At 49.9% G+C, this 13884-nt stretch overlaps 1 protein-coding gene and 1 long non-coding RNA gene across 2 annotated transcripts in view; both read left to right on the top strand.

The window, feature by feature from the left end:
- LOC308595923 overlaps positions 1-12785 on the top strand; it is a 51543-nt gene extending 38758 nt beyond the window's left edge. Inside the window, exon 2 of the long non-coding RNA XR_014012219.1 lies at positions 12042-12785. This is a non-coding gene — a long non-coding RNA (uncharacterized lncRNA). The remainder of the gene's footprint in view (positions 1-12041) is intronic.
- LOC308595843 (struthiocalcin-2-like) lies at positions 241-12785 on the top strand (the record flags this gene model as incomplete). Its single annotated transcript, XM_081210588.1, has 5 exons — positions 241-460; positions 7681-7760; positions 10119-10253; positions 10562-10670; positions 11255-12785. Coding segments are annotated over 5 exons (627 nt in total), but the record flags the coding sequence as incomplete, so codon positions are not given.
- Positions 12786-13884: the final 1099 nt, after the last annotated feature.

The following is a 13884-nucleotide window of genomic DNA, read 5'->3' as shown; positions in this document are numbered from 1 at the left end:
ATAAATAGGTACCACTCCGGCGGGAAGGTAAACGGCGTTTCCGTGTGCTGCTCTGGTTTACCAGAAGCGGCTTAGTCCTGCTGGCCACATGACCCGGAAGCTGTACGCCGGCTCCCTCGGCCAGTAAAGCAAGATGAGCGCTGCAACCCCAGTCACGACTGGACCTAATGGTCATGGGTCCCTTTACCTTTACCATTACCTTTACTTTGTTCTGTGTGGATGAGATAATGTGTGTTTTTTTCTGTTAGAAAGAAAGAGAACGCCTTGCCTCCTGACCGATGGATAGAGGAAACTCAGCCTAGCAATTGTGTGTTTTGTGTTTTCTTTCTCCAGAAGCAGATGCAGCCTTCCTCCGACCCCAGGGTCAGACTCCTTTGCACCTGCCTTGTCCTGATATGGCAGCTCTCCTTTGGCTTCGCAATGAAAATAAAAAAAGCAGAAAACCCCTACGGTCCCACTGGTAAGGTATCATTTCATCTCGGAGGTGGTTGATGTCTTCTTAGGGAAAGAGCAGCTTCTGGCAACATTAGAAAGCCAAGTATAGATCCATTGGCATTTTTGCCCAGTCTCTCGTGTGCCATTTTGGGTTAAAGCATTAATTCCAACAATTCCAGCTAGTCTTGAATGATGTGTATTGTGTTTCATCAGTTTCCAAGGGTAAACTGGTTTAGTAGTATTTATTTCCTAGTAGTTTTTATTATTGGTTGAAATAAGATTATCTATTGCTGTTAGTCTCCTTAGCTTCCCTTGACTGGAAACTAGGCAGGTAAATAATTCAATACAATACAATGAAAATATTATATGTCATATTAGACACCAAGAAAGTGGTGAACCCCGTGACCTGGGATGTCTTTGAGGCCGTTCAATTTCCCTTTGACTTTTATAGCACCCCAAAGATACTGTATTTTTAGGTGTATAAGATGAGCTGGTGGTGCTGAGGGTTAAACCACAGAGCCTAGGACTTGCCGATCAGAAGGTTGGAGGTTTGAATCCCCACGACGGGGTGAGCTCCCATTGCTCGGTCCCTGCTCCTGCCCACCTAGCAGTTCACAAGCACCTCAAAGTGCAAGTAGATAAATTGGTACCGCTCCGGCGGGAAGATAAACAGCATTTCCATGCGCTGCTCTGGTTCGTCAGAAGTGGCTTAGTCATGCTGGCCACATGACCCGGAAGCTGTACGCGGCTCCCTCTGCCAATAAAGTGAGATGAGCGCCGCAACCCCAGAGTCGGTCACGACTAGACCTAATGGTCAGGGGTCCTTTTACCTTTACCTTTATTGACCGAAAAATGAGGTTCAAAATTTAGGCTCGTCTTATACACGGGTAGTGCTGAGGGGGGAATCCTGAAAATCGCTCACCCGCTGGAACACAGCACACAACCACTCACATCTTAGCTGCCTGATTGCCACCATTAGCCCTCCTGCTTGCTGCTGTGGCAGCCAATAGACAGCTGCCCTTGTCACAGCAAGCAGGAGCATGATTGGCGGCCACTGGCCACGGTGCAGAAACCACCTATCAGCTCCCTTATTGCTGCCAGCAGCCACCAATCACACTCCTGCTTCCTGCGACAAGGTCAGCTGTCTACTGGGTGCCACAGTGGCAAGCAGGAGAGCTAATGGCGGCTGTAGTGGTTGGGAGTTATTCGTGCGTAATCCTGCTCCGTTTGAGCATCGGATTGCCTGGTTAAACCCTCCGGACTGCGCAGCCCATATTTGCGTGGCTGCCCTTAGTCACTTGTAGAATCTGTCTGTGGGCGTTTCTTAAAGCGTTGCCAACATAAGAGTTGTTTGACGCCCAATCGTTTCCACCTCTCACTGCGCGGGAGTCTCCTGCGCAGGGTGGGCGTGGGCAGCGGGGTGCTTGGGCTCTCCTCGCTAACTTCCAACGAAGAGTCCTGGAGCCCCTGCACCTCCCTGTCCCCTTGCTCTCCTGGATCCCTGGTGTTACACTCATTCTCTTCCCCTTCTACCCGGCTGCGTCTCCCTCTAGTGCTTGGACCTTCCCCTGCAGAATCAGAGACCCTCTCCTTCTCCCGTGCCTCTGATGGCAGTTCCCTGACATCCACCTCCCTCCCAGGGCCCCCTTCACTCCCCCTCCGACCAGGGGGCTCTATTGCAGCCTCTTCTCTGGTCGGCGAGCCAAGGAAACCCCGGAAAGAGCTGTCCTCCTCATCTGTGGGTGTGAACACCTCTTCCCACCTGCTAAGGTTCCCACCCAAGGAATGACTCTCCCAATCCGATTCTTCTTCAGATTCTGAAAACCCTTTGAAACTCTCTTCCTCCTCTGTGGTGCCGAACTGTTCTTCCCAGAATCGCCCTAAGGGCTTGGGTTTATCTGGGAACCGTCGGTGGAACACTTCCACCATATGTCCGTCGTCAACTGCCTCTGCTGGCACCCACGTGTTTTCCGACCAGGGCTCTCCTTCCCACGCCACCAAGTACTGCACCTGCCGCCCTTGCCACCTTGAATCCACTATCTCTGCGGCCGAGCTCTGGTGTTCCCTCTCTTCTACCTGTGGTTGTGGCAAGACTTCTACCTCCCGCCCCTCGAATTCCCGCCCCTCTCTGTGTGGTGAGAGCAAGGACCTGTGGAACACGGGATGTATTTTCATGTTGTTGGGCAAGCTGAGCTTGAACGCCACTGGGTTTATCTGTTGTATAACTTCAAAAGGACCCAGTCTTCTGGGCTGCAACTTCTTGCACCCTCCCTTAAAGGGTAACCCTTGAGTGGACAACCACACACGATCCCCCACCCTAATGGTTTCCCCTTCTCTCCGGTGTTTATCTGCTTGTTTCTTGTAACTGGCCTTGGCCCTATCTAGGTACATCTTGAGCTGTTGATGTAACGCTTCCATTTCTTCCACAAACTGCTCAGCTGCAGGCACACTCCAGCTCTGTTCCTCATTGCCCGGGAATGCCCTGGGATGACACCCATAATTGGCCAAGAAGGGGCTCATACCAGTGGACACATGTTCAGCATTATTGTACGCAAATTCTGCTAGCGCTAGTTTCTCTACCCAATCATTCTGCCTTTTGCTAACGTAGCAGCGTAAGTATTGCTGGGGTACACTGTTTGCCCTTTCCGCCTGCCCATTGGTTTCTGGGTGTCTCGCTGTCGAGAAGCTGACCTCGACTTGCAGTAGGCTCATGAGCTTCCTCCAGAACCGGGAAGTAAATTGTTTTCCGCGGTCAGATAAAACCCTCAAGGGGGTGCCATGCAGCCTGAAAATGTGTTCTACAAACAACCGTGCCATTTCTTCCGCCGTCACCGCATGGGAGCAGGCAATAAAGTGGCACATTTTGGTTAGCAAGTCGACTACTACCATCACTGCTGTTTTTCCCCTTGATTTGGGCAAATCCGTCATGAAATCAATTGACACCACCTCCCAGGGTTTGTTTGGCGTGGGTAAGGGTTCCAGCAAGCCTGCTGGCATCGTGCGTTCCCCTTTGGCCCTCTGGCAGCGGTCACACCCTCTTACATATTCGCGTACATCCTCCCTCACCCGTGGCCACCAAAATTGTCGGGTCACCAGCATCATGGTTTTGTGTTGCCCAAAATGCCCCGCTGTGGGGGTGTCATGTAGTTGCTTGTGTACCCTTCTTCTTAGAGCCTCCCCCGGTACGTACATCGCCCCCCTGTAGTACAACACCCCTTCCTTCTCTTCAAACCCCTCTGGTGCTCCCCTCCCCTCTTGGAGTTCCCTGATTTTGGTCTGGGCGAATTCATCGTCCCTAGTAAGTCCTGCCAGTTCTCTCGTGCCCACTAGAGTACCCCCACACACCCCTCGGTCCTCAGGTATGACGTGGCGGGTCTCCGGCGGCCCCTCTCCTTTGAAGTACTCTGGTTTCCATGAGAGAGCACCTGCTCTCACGTTTTGCTCGCCGGGCACATACTGGATTTCGAAGGAAAACTTGGAAAACTCCTGCGCCCAGCGAATCTGTCTCTGGTTGAGCACCCGTGCTGTCTGCCAATATTCCAAGTTCTTGTGATCTGTGCAGACCTGGATCTTATGCTGCGCCCCTATCAGCAGATGGCGCCACCGACGAAAGGCGGCGTAAATTGCTAGCAGTTCTCGGTCGTACACGGTGTAGTTTTGTTCCGATTTGCTCAGCTTCCTCGAGAAAAAGGCGCACGGTTTCCATTCTTGCTGGTTCAGTCCTGGCTGCAACAGAACCGCCCCGATGGCTCGGTCTGACGCATCCGTCTCTACCCTCATTGGTTTCTCCAAATCCACATGTAGTAATTGTTCCTCCGACGCGAATGCCTTCTTCAATCTTTCAAAGGATTGCTGGGCTTCCTCCGTCCACACAAACTTTCTTTTACTACTGAGACAGTCCGTGATTGGGGCCGTCAAGTGTGCGAAGTTCCTGATGAACTTCCTGTAGAAATTGCCAAAACCTAGGAACCTCTGCACATCCTTTCGTGTCTTTGGGGTCTTCCACTCCAATACTGCTTGCACCTTGCTGGGGTCCATAGCTAAGCCTTTGTCAGATAACTTGTACCCCAGGAACTCCACCTCTCGGGCATGAAATTGACATTTCTCTAGCTTGACCCACAACTGGTGTTTCTGCAAACATTGTAGCACTTCCCTGACATCTTTCACATGTTGCTCCTCATTTTCTGAATAAATCAAGACGTCGTCCAGAAATGCCACACAGTTCTTGTAAAGCAGAGACCCCAAAACGTGGTGCATGAATGCTTGAAAACAGGCGGAGCCTGACTGTAATCCGAAAGGCATAACGAGATATTCAAAAGCCCCCAGGGGTGTGAACATGGTGGTCTTCCATTCATCCCCCTCTCTCATCCGGATTAAGTTGTAAGCCCCCCTCAGATCTAGCTTGGTGAAAATCTTTCCCTTCCTCACTCTCGTCAAAATGTCATCAATTCTGGGCATTGGGAAAGTTACAGGTTCTGACACCAAATTTACCCCCCGAAAGTCCACGACCAGTCTCGGTTTATCAGTGTCCTTTTTGTCCACAAAAAATACTGGACTGCCCCCCACTGCCTTTGACTCTCTTATAAACCCTCTCTTTAGGTTCTTGTCGATAAAGTCCCGTAACTCCTTCATCTCTCTGTCTGACATGGCATACAGCTTACCCACCGGCAGCTGCGCCCCAGGGAGCAAATTGATCTGGCAATCGAACGGCCTGTGGGGTGGCAGTCTATCCGCCTCCTTTTCACTAAAAACCTCCTTCAGATCAGCATATTGCGGTGGCACCTTCCCTTTCCCCTCCACTGCAGTGCTTGCCACTCTGGCTATGCTCATCCTTGGCGTTTCCCCTCCTAGGCAGTGCTGCAGGCAGTAGTCAGACCCAAAGCTGACAGTCCTCTGATGCCACGCCACCACCGGATCATGTTGCGCTAGCCAGCTCATCCCTAATATTATTGGGGGACCCGCTAATGAGGCAACGTGGAAGGCTATTGTATCTGAGTGCTTAGACACTCTCATTCTCATCGGTGGGGTCTGGTGGGTAACTTCCCCCCCCCCCGATCAGCTCCCTCCCATCAATGGTGGTGACTTGCAGCGGTGCATCCAGAGGTAGCAGGTGAAGCTGATGCTCTAAGGTAAAGTCCCTGCTAAAGAAATTGCATGAGCTTCCTGAGTCCAGCATACCTTGTACCTTCACTGGGTGCCCATTTGGGAGTTCAAGCACCACCTCAATGGCAATTGCTGCTCTGGGAGAATCTGGTTTGGGCACATTCATTGGTTGTTGGCTCGGCTGCTGTGCCCACTGATTGGCAGCCAAGCGTTTCCATTTCCCTGCTCCGGAGTCTGGGGTTCCTCCTCCTCGCCCCCCACGGCCCCCACCATTCCTTGCCAGGCCTTTCTTTGTGGACAGACTCTGGCAAAATGTCCTGGCCTTTGGCAAAGGAAACATTTCTTGGTCGTTTTAACATCCTTTCCCTCCCTTTTGCGACTCTCGCTGGCGTTTGAAACTTCCTGGGCGCGCGCACCGCCTATTTCCATTGGCTCCGCCGGTGGGGAAGGCTGCCTAGGAATTCTAGGAATGCGGTAGTCATGACAACACTGCTCTCTCCCTTCCCGCCTCTCTTGAGCCCGCGCTTCCTGTCTTACTCCAATCGCAAGGGCTGCCTTGGTCAGCTGGTCCATAGACTGTGGGCGGGGAGCGCGCGAAAGCTCATCTTTGACCGTTGGTGACAACCCCTCCTCAAATAGCATTTGTATGGGTTCCAAGTCCAGCTGCCACCCCAGACGATGAACAATCATGGCAAAACGTGACCAATAGTCTCTAACTGACCCTTCTCCCTGCTTACAGCTTAGCAGTTCCCGTTTGGTCACACTCTGTTGCCCATCGCTACTGAACATAGCGTCCATCGCCTGAAAGAATTTCGATAGATCCTCCATGGCGTCATTCTGCGTCGCCATAAGCGGTCGAATCCACTCTCTCGCCCCGTCCTGCAAGTGCCCCACAATATAGGCAACTTTGGCTGCGTCATTTTCAAAATCATTTTTCTGCAGCTTCAAGGCATATTTTATTTCTGTTCTAAATGCCCCATACTCTTGAGGCTTTCCCCCAAACTTGTGCACCAGTCCCGGTACCTTCCTCGCTATGGGGGTGGGTTTCCCCTGAGCATCCAGCGACCGTCGTTCGTCCAGCCTCGCTGTCAGGATGGCTATGTGCTCTTCCAAATCGCGGTTTCTCTCCTCCAGCGATTGGCCTCCAGCCGCCCCTCCCGTGGCTCCTGCTCCTCCGGTCTTACTCATGATGCCCCCTTCTGCTTGTTGCGCACGAGCAACTTTCAGGGACAGACAGATTGCTGTAGTGGTTGGGAGTTACTCGTGCGTAATCCTGCCCCGTTTGAGCATCGGATTGCCTGGTTAAACCCTCCGGACTGCGCAGCCCATATTTGCGTGGCTGCCCTTAGTCACTTGTAGAATCTGTCTGTGGGCGTTTCTTAAAGCGTTGCCAACATAAGAGTTGTTTGACGCCCAATCGTTTCCACCTCTCACTGCGCGGGAGTCTCCTGTGCAGGGTGGGCGTGGGCAGCGGGGTGCTTGGGCTCTCCTCGCTAACTTCCAACGAAGAGTCCTGGAGCCCCTGCACCTCCCTGTCCCCTTGCTCTCCTGGATCCCTGCTGTTACACTCATTCTCTTCCCCTTCTACCCGGCTGCGTCTCCCTCTAGTGCTTGGACCTTCCCCTGCAGAGTCAGAGACCCTCTCCTTCTCCCGTGCCTCTGATGGCAGTTCCCTGACAGCGGCGATCAGGCAGCTGCGATGCGAGCGGTTGTGTGCTCCGTTCCAGTGCGCAAGCGATTTTCGGGATTCCCCCCGCCCACAACAATCAGGTGGCCAATGCCGAAAATTGCTCACCTGCCAGAACGAAGTGTTTTTAAGTGGCGATTAGCCACTTGATTGTTGGGGAGAAGATGCCCAAAATCGCTCACTCGTCAGAACGAAGTGTGAGCCCAAGAAAATAAGCAGCAATTGTAAGCAACACGAGTGGTTGTGTGCTTTCTTCTGGTGGGTGGGCGATTTTTGGCATTCCCCCCAAATAAACCTCCCCAAAAGCTCAATCCCCCTCTTTTTTCTCAATTTTCAGGCCCCCAAAAGAGGGGGGGGTCTTATAGATGGAAAAATACAGGTATTTTATTTCCACTGTTTCCTGTGCTGACATGACCATGTTGAATGCTAATGTTCTCCTTCTCCATTACCTCAAGGCTGCCTCTGGGGCTGGACCAGAATAAAGGGAAGCTGCTATCGAATCTTTCCCGACCCTTTGAGTTGGCGTGAGGCAATGGTAAGAAGGGCCTCTAGGTGCTTTGGGTGGGTCCAGAAAGAGCAAGGGCAGAAAACACAAGATATTCTTGAGAGTCTCTGCAGAAGACATGTTATGAATCTCAATCCCATGGCCATGTTTTTTATCCCAGGAGGCCATCTTTTGCATCTCAAGAGCTGATGAGATGTCATTTATGGATATGAAGTGAAGTTTTCCTTCAGTAGGCCTTGGGCAACCAGCTCAGTTTATCAGTTTATCTTTCTTCTCAGATTCAGATGAGGCTAAGGAAGCTCAGGACCATTGCCTGGAACCACTAGGGGGCTGGATGAAGGCAACTGAAACTCAATCCTGGAAAGGTTCTGTGGGATAGTGATTGGATAGATACGCTCTTCATAGGCTGGAAGTAGGCAGGCCTTCTTTAAGATGGCTTGAGATGGTGGGCTCATCATCCCCGAAAAGACCCATTGGCCCCAAAGGCTGGAGTACTTACTCAGGTTTGAAGAAGGCTCCAACATGTTCTGCTTTCAAATGAGCCTCCAGGGACAGGTAGGTTCATAAATGATGCCCATTTGTTGGGAATAGCATGGAGAACCCAAAGTACGTTAGAGAGAGTCAGACCAGCTTATGCAATAAGGGATGAGGCAAGCAAGATCCACAACAGCCACTGAACACACATTTGAAGAACATGGCATTCCCCCAAGATTCCAGGGAGCTGTAGGTTGCTGTCCACCGGGCTACAGTTCGCATGGTCCTTGGGTATAAGCTACATGTTTATTAAAGGTGCTTGAAATGTGTAGTGTGGGAGTCATTGAAGCCCACCAGGAAAATAACAGCTGTGTGAGCACCCTGAGGGATGCGATCTGATGCACCAGGTAGTTGGCTTGCTCAGCTCTGACCTCAAGGCTGCCTTGTCTAAATAAATAGGAATGATGTTCCTGCTATGGTAGGGCACATCCCTGGCATTCTCCTACCATGTCCTGATTAGCCAAGCTCATCCGAATAGAATGGGTATTTTGCCAGGTACTGTTCCTCCTTCCGGGAGGGAATATATTAACAGATCAACACAGCTACCTGCACTTTTTCATCCTTTCAAGGCAAGGCTTTCAGTTCTCCTTGGGGACAGGTTGGCTGTTGTGTCCAGCTTCTGCACAAACATAAAATGACCACTACACCACCGGACATTACCCAAGCATGCTGCATGATGGATCTGGCAGCCTTAAAAGTGCACATGCAATTCATTAGATGGGCATTGTAATGGGAATTGGGGGTTGCTCGTGCGTAAGTTGCCGCCACTCTCGGTGAGGTTGCCTGGATAAACCTTTCCCTGGCTGGACAGTCCTGATTCCGCGTCTGTCTCAGTCACTGGCAGAATCCGTCAGTGGGCGTTTCCTGAACTTCTTCCAACATAAAAGTTCCTTGACGGATAGTCTCTGCCTAGCCTCCCTGCGCGGAAGTCTTCTGCGCAGGGTGGGTGTGGGCAGTGGAGGACCAATGCTCTCCCCGCTGGTGTCTGGCGAAGAGTCCTGGAGCCATCCCTCCGAAGCCCGCCTCTGCCCACCTTTCTCCCTGGTGTAACGCCGATTTCCTTCCCCGGTCACTGAGTCCCCTCTTTTCCTGCTGGTACCTTCTCCGGCATCGCTCGGGAGCCCTTCCTCCACTCCTGACTGCGATGGCAGTTCCCTGACAGGTATGATGGGGGGAAATTTGGCTTTGAAGCACATCTTAATGAGAGCAACTCGATTTGGCATGTCCTGAAATAACACACATCGAAACAGAGGCATCATTTGAAATTTGGTTCTCCCCAAAAATATTTTGAACAAATATACATACACTTCACACGGCATGCAGTGTACGTGAGTAAGATAAGCAAGTTAGGAGGCATGCACGCACAGACACCACAGAATTTTGAGGGGCCCAGGGCACATCCTTGAAGATTTGTGGGGCTCTTGGCCCCCTGCCCACCAGTTGGCACCACTGTATTAGAGGAAATCCTGGGTAAAGTGTATTCTTGAAAATAACACCCAAAGCTGCAGTATATGAGGTGAAATTGCAAACAAATGTTTTAATACTGGGGCAATGTACACTCAAATGCTGCTCATTTCTCCCGAGAACTTTTCTTTTTATAAACAAAATCACAAACTGAAAGTGGAGAATCTAATTAAAAATCAAACAATGAAGAAACTGAGCGAGACACAAATGGGGATATTGCACCGTGCTGGATCTCAGTTGGCCGAACAAAGCTTGCATTTCAATCAGTCACATGTCCAGAGCTGGATTTCCACGTATTGCGACTGCACTATTCAACCTTGAGCCTGACTTTGAGGAGAATTCAAAGTTAAGTGTAGCTGCATAAAACTCATTCTTTTTTCCACCTCTCAGAAAATCTGCCGTATATTTGACACAACTTCTGAGCTTGCCTCTATCCATGATATGGAAGAACTGCGTTCGGTGTCTGACATGCTTCTAATTACACAGGTTCTACGTGTCTGGATTGGATTGTCAGGCAAGGATAAGGTGAGTCTCCAAGGCCTTCTCCTCCTCCTCCTCCGTCAGCACTGTTGGAGCTGATAGTAAATGAATTCAGTGGGAAGATTCTTCTATGGGGCTTCCCCAGCTGATGAAATGCTACGAGGAGGTTTTCTGGACTCAACATACTGGAGGCCAATACAGTCATGGTGGGCTCCTGGCTGATGTCTTGCAACTCAAATAATGTTGTCTGTGGTTCTTTGGGGTGGAATCATCAAGGAGTGTGCTGTGTCTTGGAAGTGTCTCCTTGTGATCTGTTCTTTCTAAAGAACATCCCACCTCTCTTGTCCCTACAGGATGGAAATTGGAAGTGGACAGATGGCTCTGCTGCCAACTTCCTACCGTGGCCTAAGGGAAAACCTATGACTAGATACAACTCATGTGGCTTCTTGTTTCTTGCAGACGGTAAGGAGTCCGCTCTCAGGGCTGGTACTTTGGAGCTGCCATGCTCAAAGCAATGCGGGTTGCAGTATTTTCTTGATTTCTACTGCGGATTTGAGATGTGCTCCTTGCCTGCTCTTTGGCCAAGAAGTTGTGAGTGAAGGACTTCCTTAGAGCCCTATCATCTGTTTAGTAGAGATATTTCCAAGTTGCCTTACAAGAATCCAGACGTCCCAAGCATAGCTGTCAACTTTTCCCTTTTCTTGGGAGGAATCCTATTCGGAAAAAGGGAATTTCCCCTAAAAAAGGGAAACGTTGACAGCTGTGTTCCCAAGGTGGCTCAGACTGACAGGGAACACCATCCTAATCCACTTTTGCTTTCCACTCAAGGTCCTCCCCATAGATGCCACCATCCGCCTTGACCAATTTAGTATTGGATGGGTGGCTGGGTTTCTTCTGAATGGGAGAAGAAGAAAGGACATTCTTTGCACGCACCATGGGGTGTGGGGGTGCATGTGTTTTGAGGGTGTGGGGGTCCCAGCAGCAGCAGCACGCCACGGAGCCCCTGATGTCACTCTGCCTAACCTCATTTCTCTTTTCCTTTCCAGTTTTTTTGAAATTTAGAGCTGATGATTGCCGATATCAAGAATCCTATATTTGTGAACATAAGCCAGCATCTGCATCCTCCTGACCTGTTCGCTCTCCCTGGCTGACCCCATCAAATCTCAGAAGCTTCCATCCAACGCTGTCTTTCTACCTGCGCCTTTTTCAGAATATGAAAACGTCAGAGGTGCCCTTCTGCCCCATTCCAGTGGCCCATTATTTCAGCGTCCTGCTCTCACAGTAGCCTGCAATAGATCTAATTGAATCCTGCAAGTAGCAAGAGCCCCCTTCCCTGGGAGCCCAGGATGAAGAAACTTGGGGTTCACCAACGTCAGGAGGACAACAGCCTCCCCTTCCCTAATAGATGCCTCAGCCCATTGTGAATTTAAACACATGCCTCTGAAACAAGAACCAATTCCTTTCCTTTATTACTTCCTGCCCCTCCCAACTCACTGGTCTCCAATATCCTGATTCAGATTGCATTTAGGACATTCAACTGGTCTCTTTCACTGTGCAAAGAACCAATGCACTTTTATGGCAGTGTCTTCTAGAGCCCTGGGAAGGGTGGAGCCTTAATGAAAGCAATCCCTCTGCAGAGGAAAAATGACTGTTTGCAGGTGCGGCTTGAATCCAAACCACACCTGCAAAAAGACAAAGTGGGGCTTCCAGCCAGCCCCCTTGCAGCTGTGCTCTCAGCGCAAACCAGCTGCTTGTTGCTGAAAGGGTGTCTCCAAAGGGGCTTCAGTCCAGCACTAATTAGATGAGAGAAAGACCCCCCCCCCCTGGCATCAGTAGGACGTTCCCTATGGGGTTTGCTCTTAGCACTGATCAGTGGTGAAGAGGAGGGCCTCTGTGATGCACTTTCCAATCTGTAAGAGAAATCTACGGGGGAAATATGTAATGCAACCAATTCAATGAGTGCTTGCTGTCCCCATTCCTGCTTGCAAAGGATTAATTAGGAGCTCACTTTCAGCTCCCAGTTGTCCCTTTGTCCCCACCTAATGTTACACAGAACCATAAAATTGTGGAAGTGGAAGGGACCCTGAGGGTCATCTAGGCCAACCCCCTGGAATGCCGGAATCACAACGAAAACATCCCTGTCAGGCTGTCATCCCACCTCTGCTTTCAAACCTGCAAGGAAGGAGAATTCACCACCTTCTGAGGGCGTCCATTCCACTGTCAAATAGCTCTTACACTCAGAAAGTTCATCCTTGTGTTTAGCTGGAGTCTCCTTTCGTTTAACTTGAATCCATTGAGGATATAGTTGGGAGGGGAACAGCCTTGCAGGCGCCCCACCCCTCGTATAATATATATAAGATGATGGGGACTGATGGCAACAGAGGCACTTGCAGAAAGAAATGTCACAACCATTTTGAGATGCCAAGAGATCTACTGGGCAATGGGCAGAAGAAGGAATCCTCCTTCAGTGCAGATCCCTGACCTTTTCATCATTCTGATGGGGAAGCATAACTTTTAAAACATGTACCTGCCTCTACAAATATGCTGCAGAAATAAATACTCCTATATTGCATCAGCCTCAGTGGTTTCTCTGTCATTTGATCACCCACTTCAAAGCACTGGCTAAGACCTTTGAAACGTTGGCAATATGGTGCCTTGAAGGCAATAGACTCCTCTATAAGCTTTGATATTGAGATGGAGGCATCTCAGGGAGTCTCCCCCTTACTTCCTGGTGCAACTGGACTTCTCCGTGACCCTTCCACTCTGCAGGGAGGTGGGACCGATTCGTATGGTCCGCCCCCGCCACTTAATGGATCCAGGTGGTTTCCAGAGAGTGGTAGGGGGTGTTTTATTCACATGTTGATGGCCTTTCACCTGATTCCCTGGTGGCCCGCTGGAATGTGGAGTTAACCAGGGCTATCGACTGTCTAGCTCCGATGCGCCCTCTCCAATGGCATTATTTATATATGTTTGTTTGTTTAGTCGTTTAGTCGTGTCCAACTTTTCATGACCCCATGGACCAGAGCACGCCAGGCATACACACACACACACATTATATATATATATATATATATGCAGGTTTTGGTGTCTTCGGGTGTCTTCCCGTGTAAGAGTTGGGGTGTCTAGGCGACGTTTCGACGACACCCCAACTCTTACACGGGAAGACACCCGAAGACACCAAAACCTGCATTCCTATACCCGTGAAAATCTACGAAAGCATATATATATATATATATATATATATACACACACACACACACACACACACACACACACACACACACACACACACACACATATATATATATATATATATATATATATATATATATATATCCCCGCACCATCAGAACTGCATCTGTTTGGGAAGCCAGTGGTGCCATCATGTGGATGGGTATGCATTTGCCATTTGCAAAGGAATGATGGCATCATTGGAGGGTTCATCAGGGTAGCTGATCACTGATTAGTGTTGATACAAAGATTTTAACAGCAACCATAGCAAACAGTATCCAGGAAGCCATAGCGTCCGTTGCTAAGAATGACCAAACCAGTTTTATAAAAATGAGACAAGCCGCAGATTATATCAGTTTGGTATGGCTTTGATAGAATTAAACAAAAGTAAAGATCAATTCCTAACTTTATCATTAGATGCTGAAAGGGAACGGTATATGAAGGC

Source organism: Podarcis bocagei (genome assembly GCF_964188305.1).
Source record: "Podarcis bocagei genome assembly, chromosome: 10".
In the NCBI taxonomy this organism is placed as follows: Eukaryota; Metazoa; Chordata; class Lepidosauria; order Squamata; family Lacertidae; genus Podarcis; species Podarcis bocagei.
This window is presented reverse-complemented; position numbering and strand designations above follow the sequence as displayed.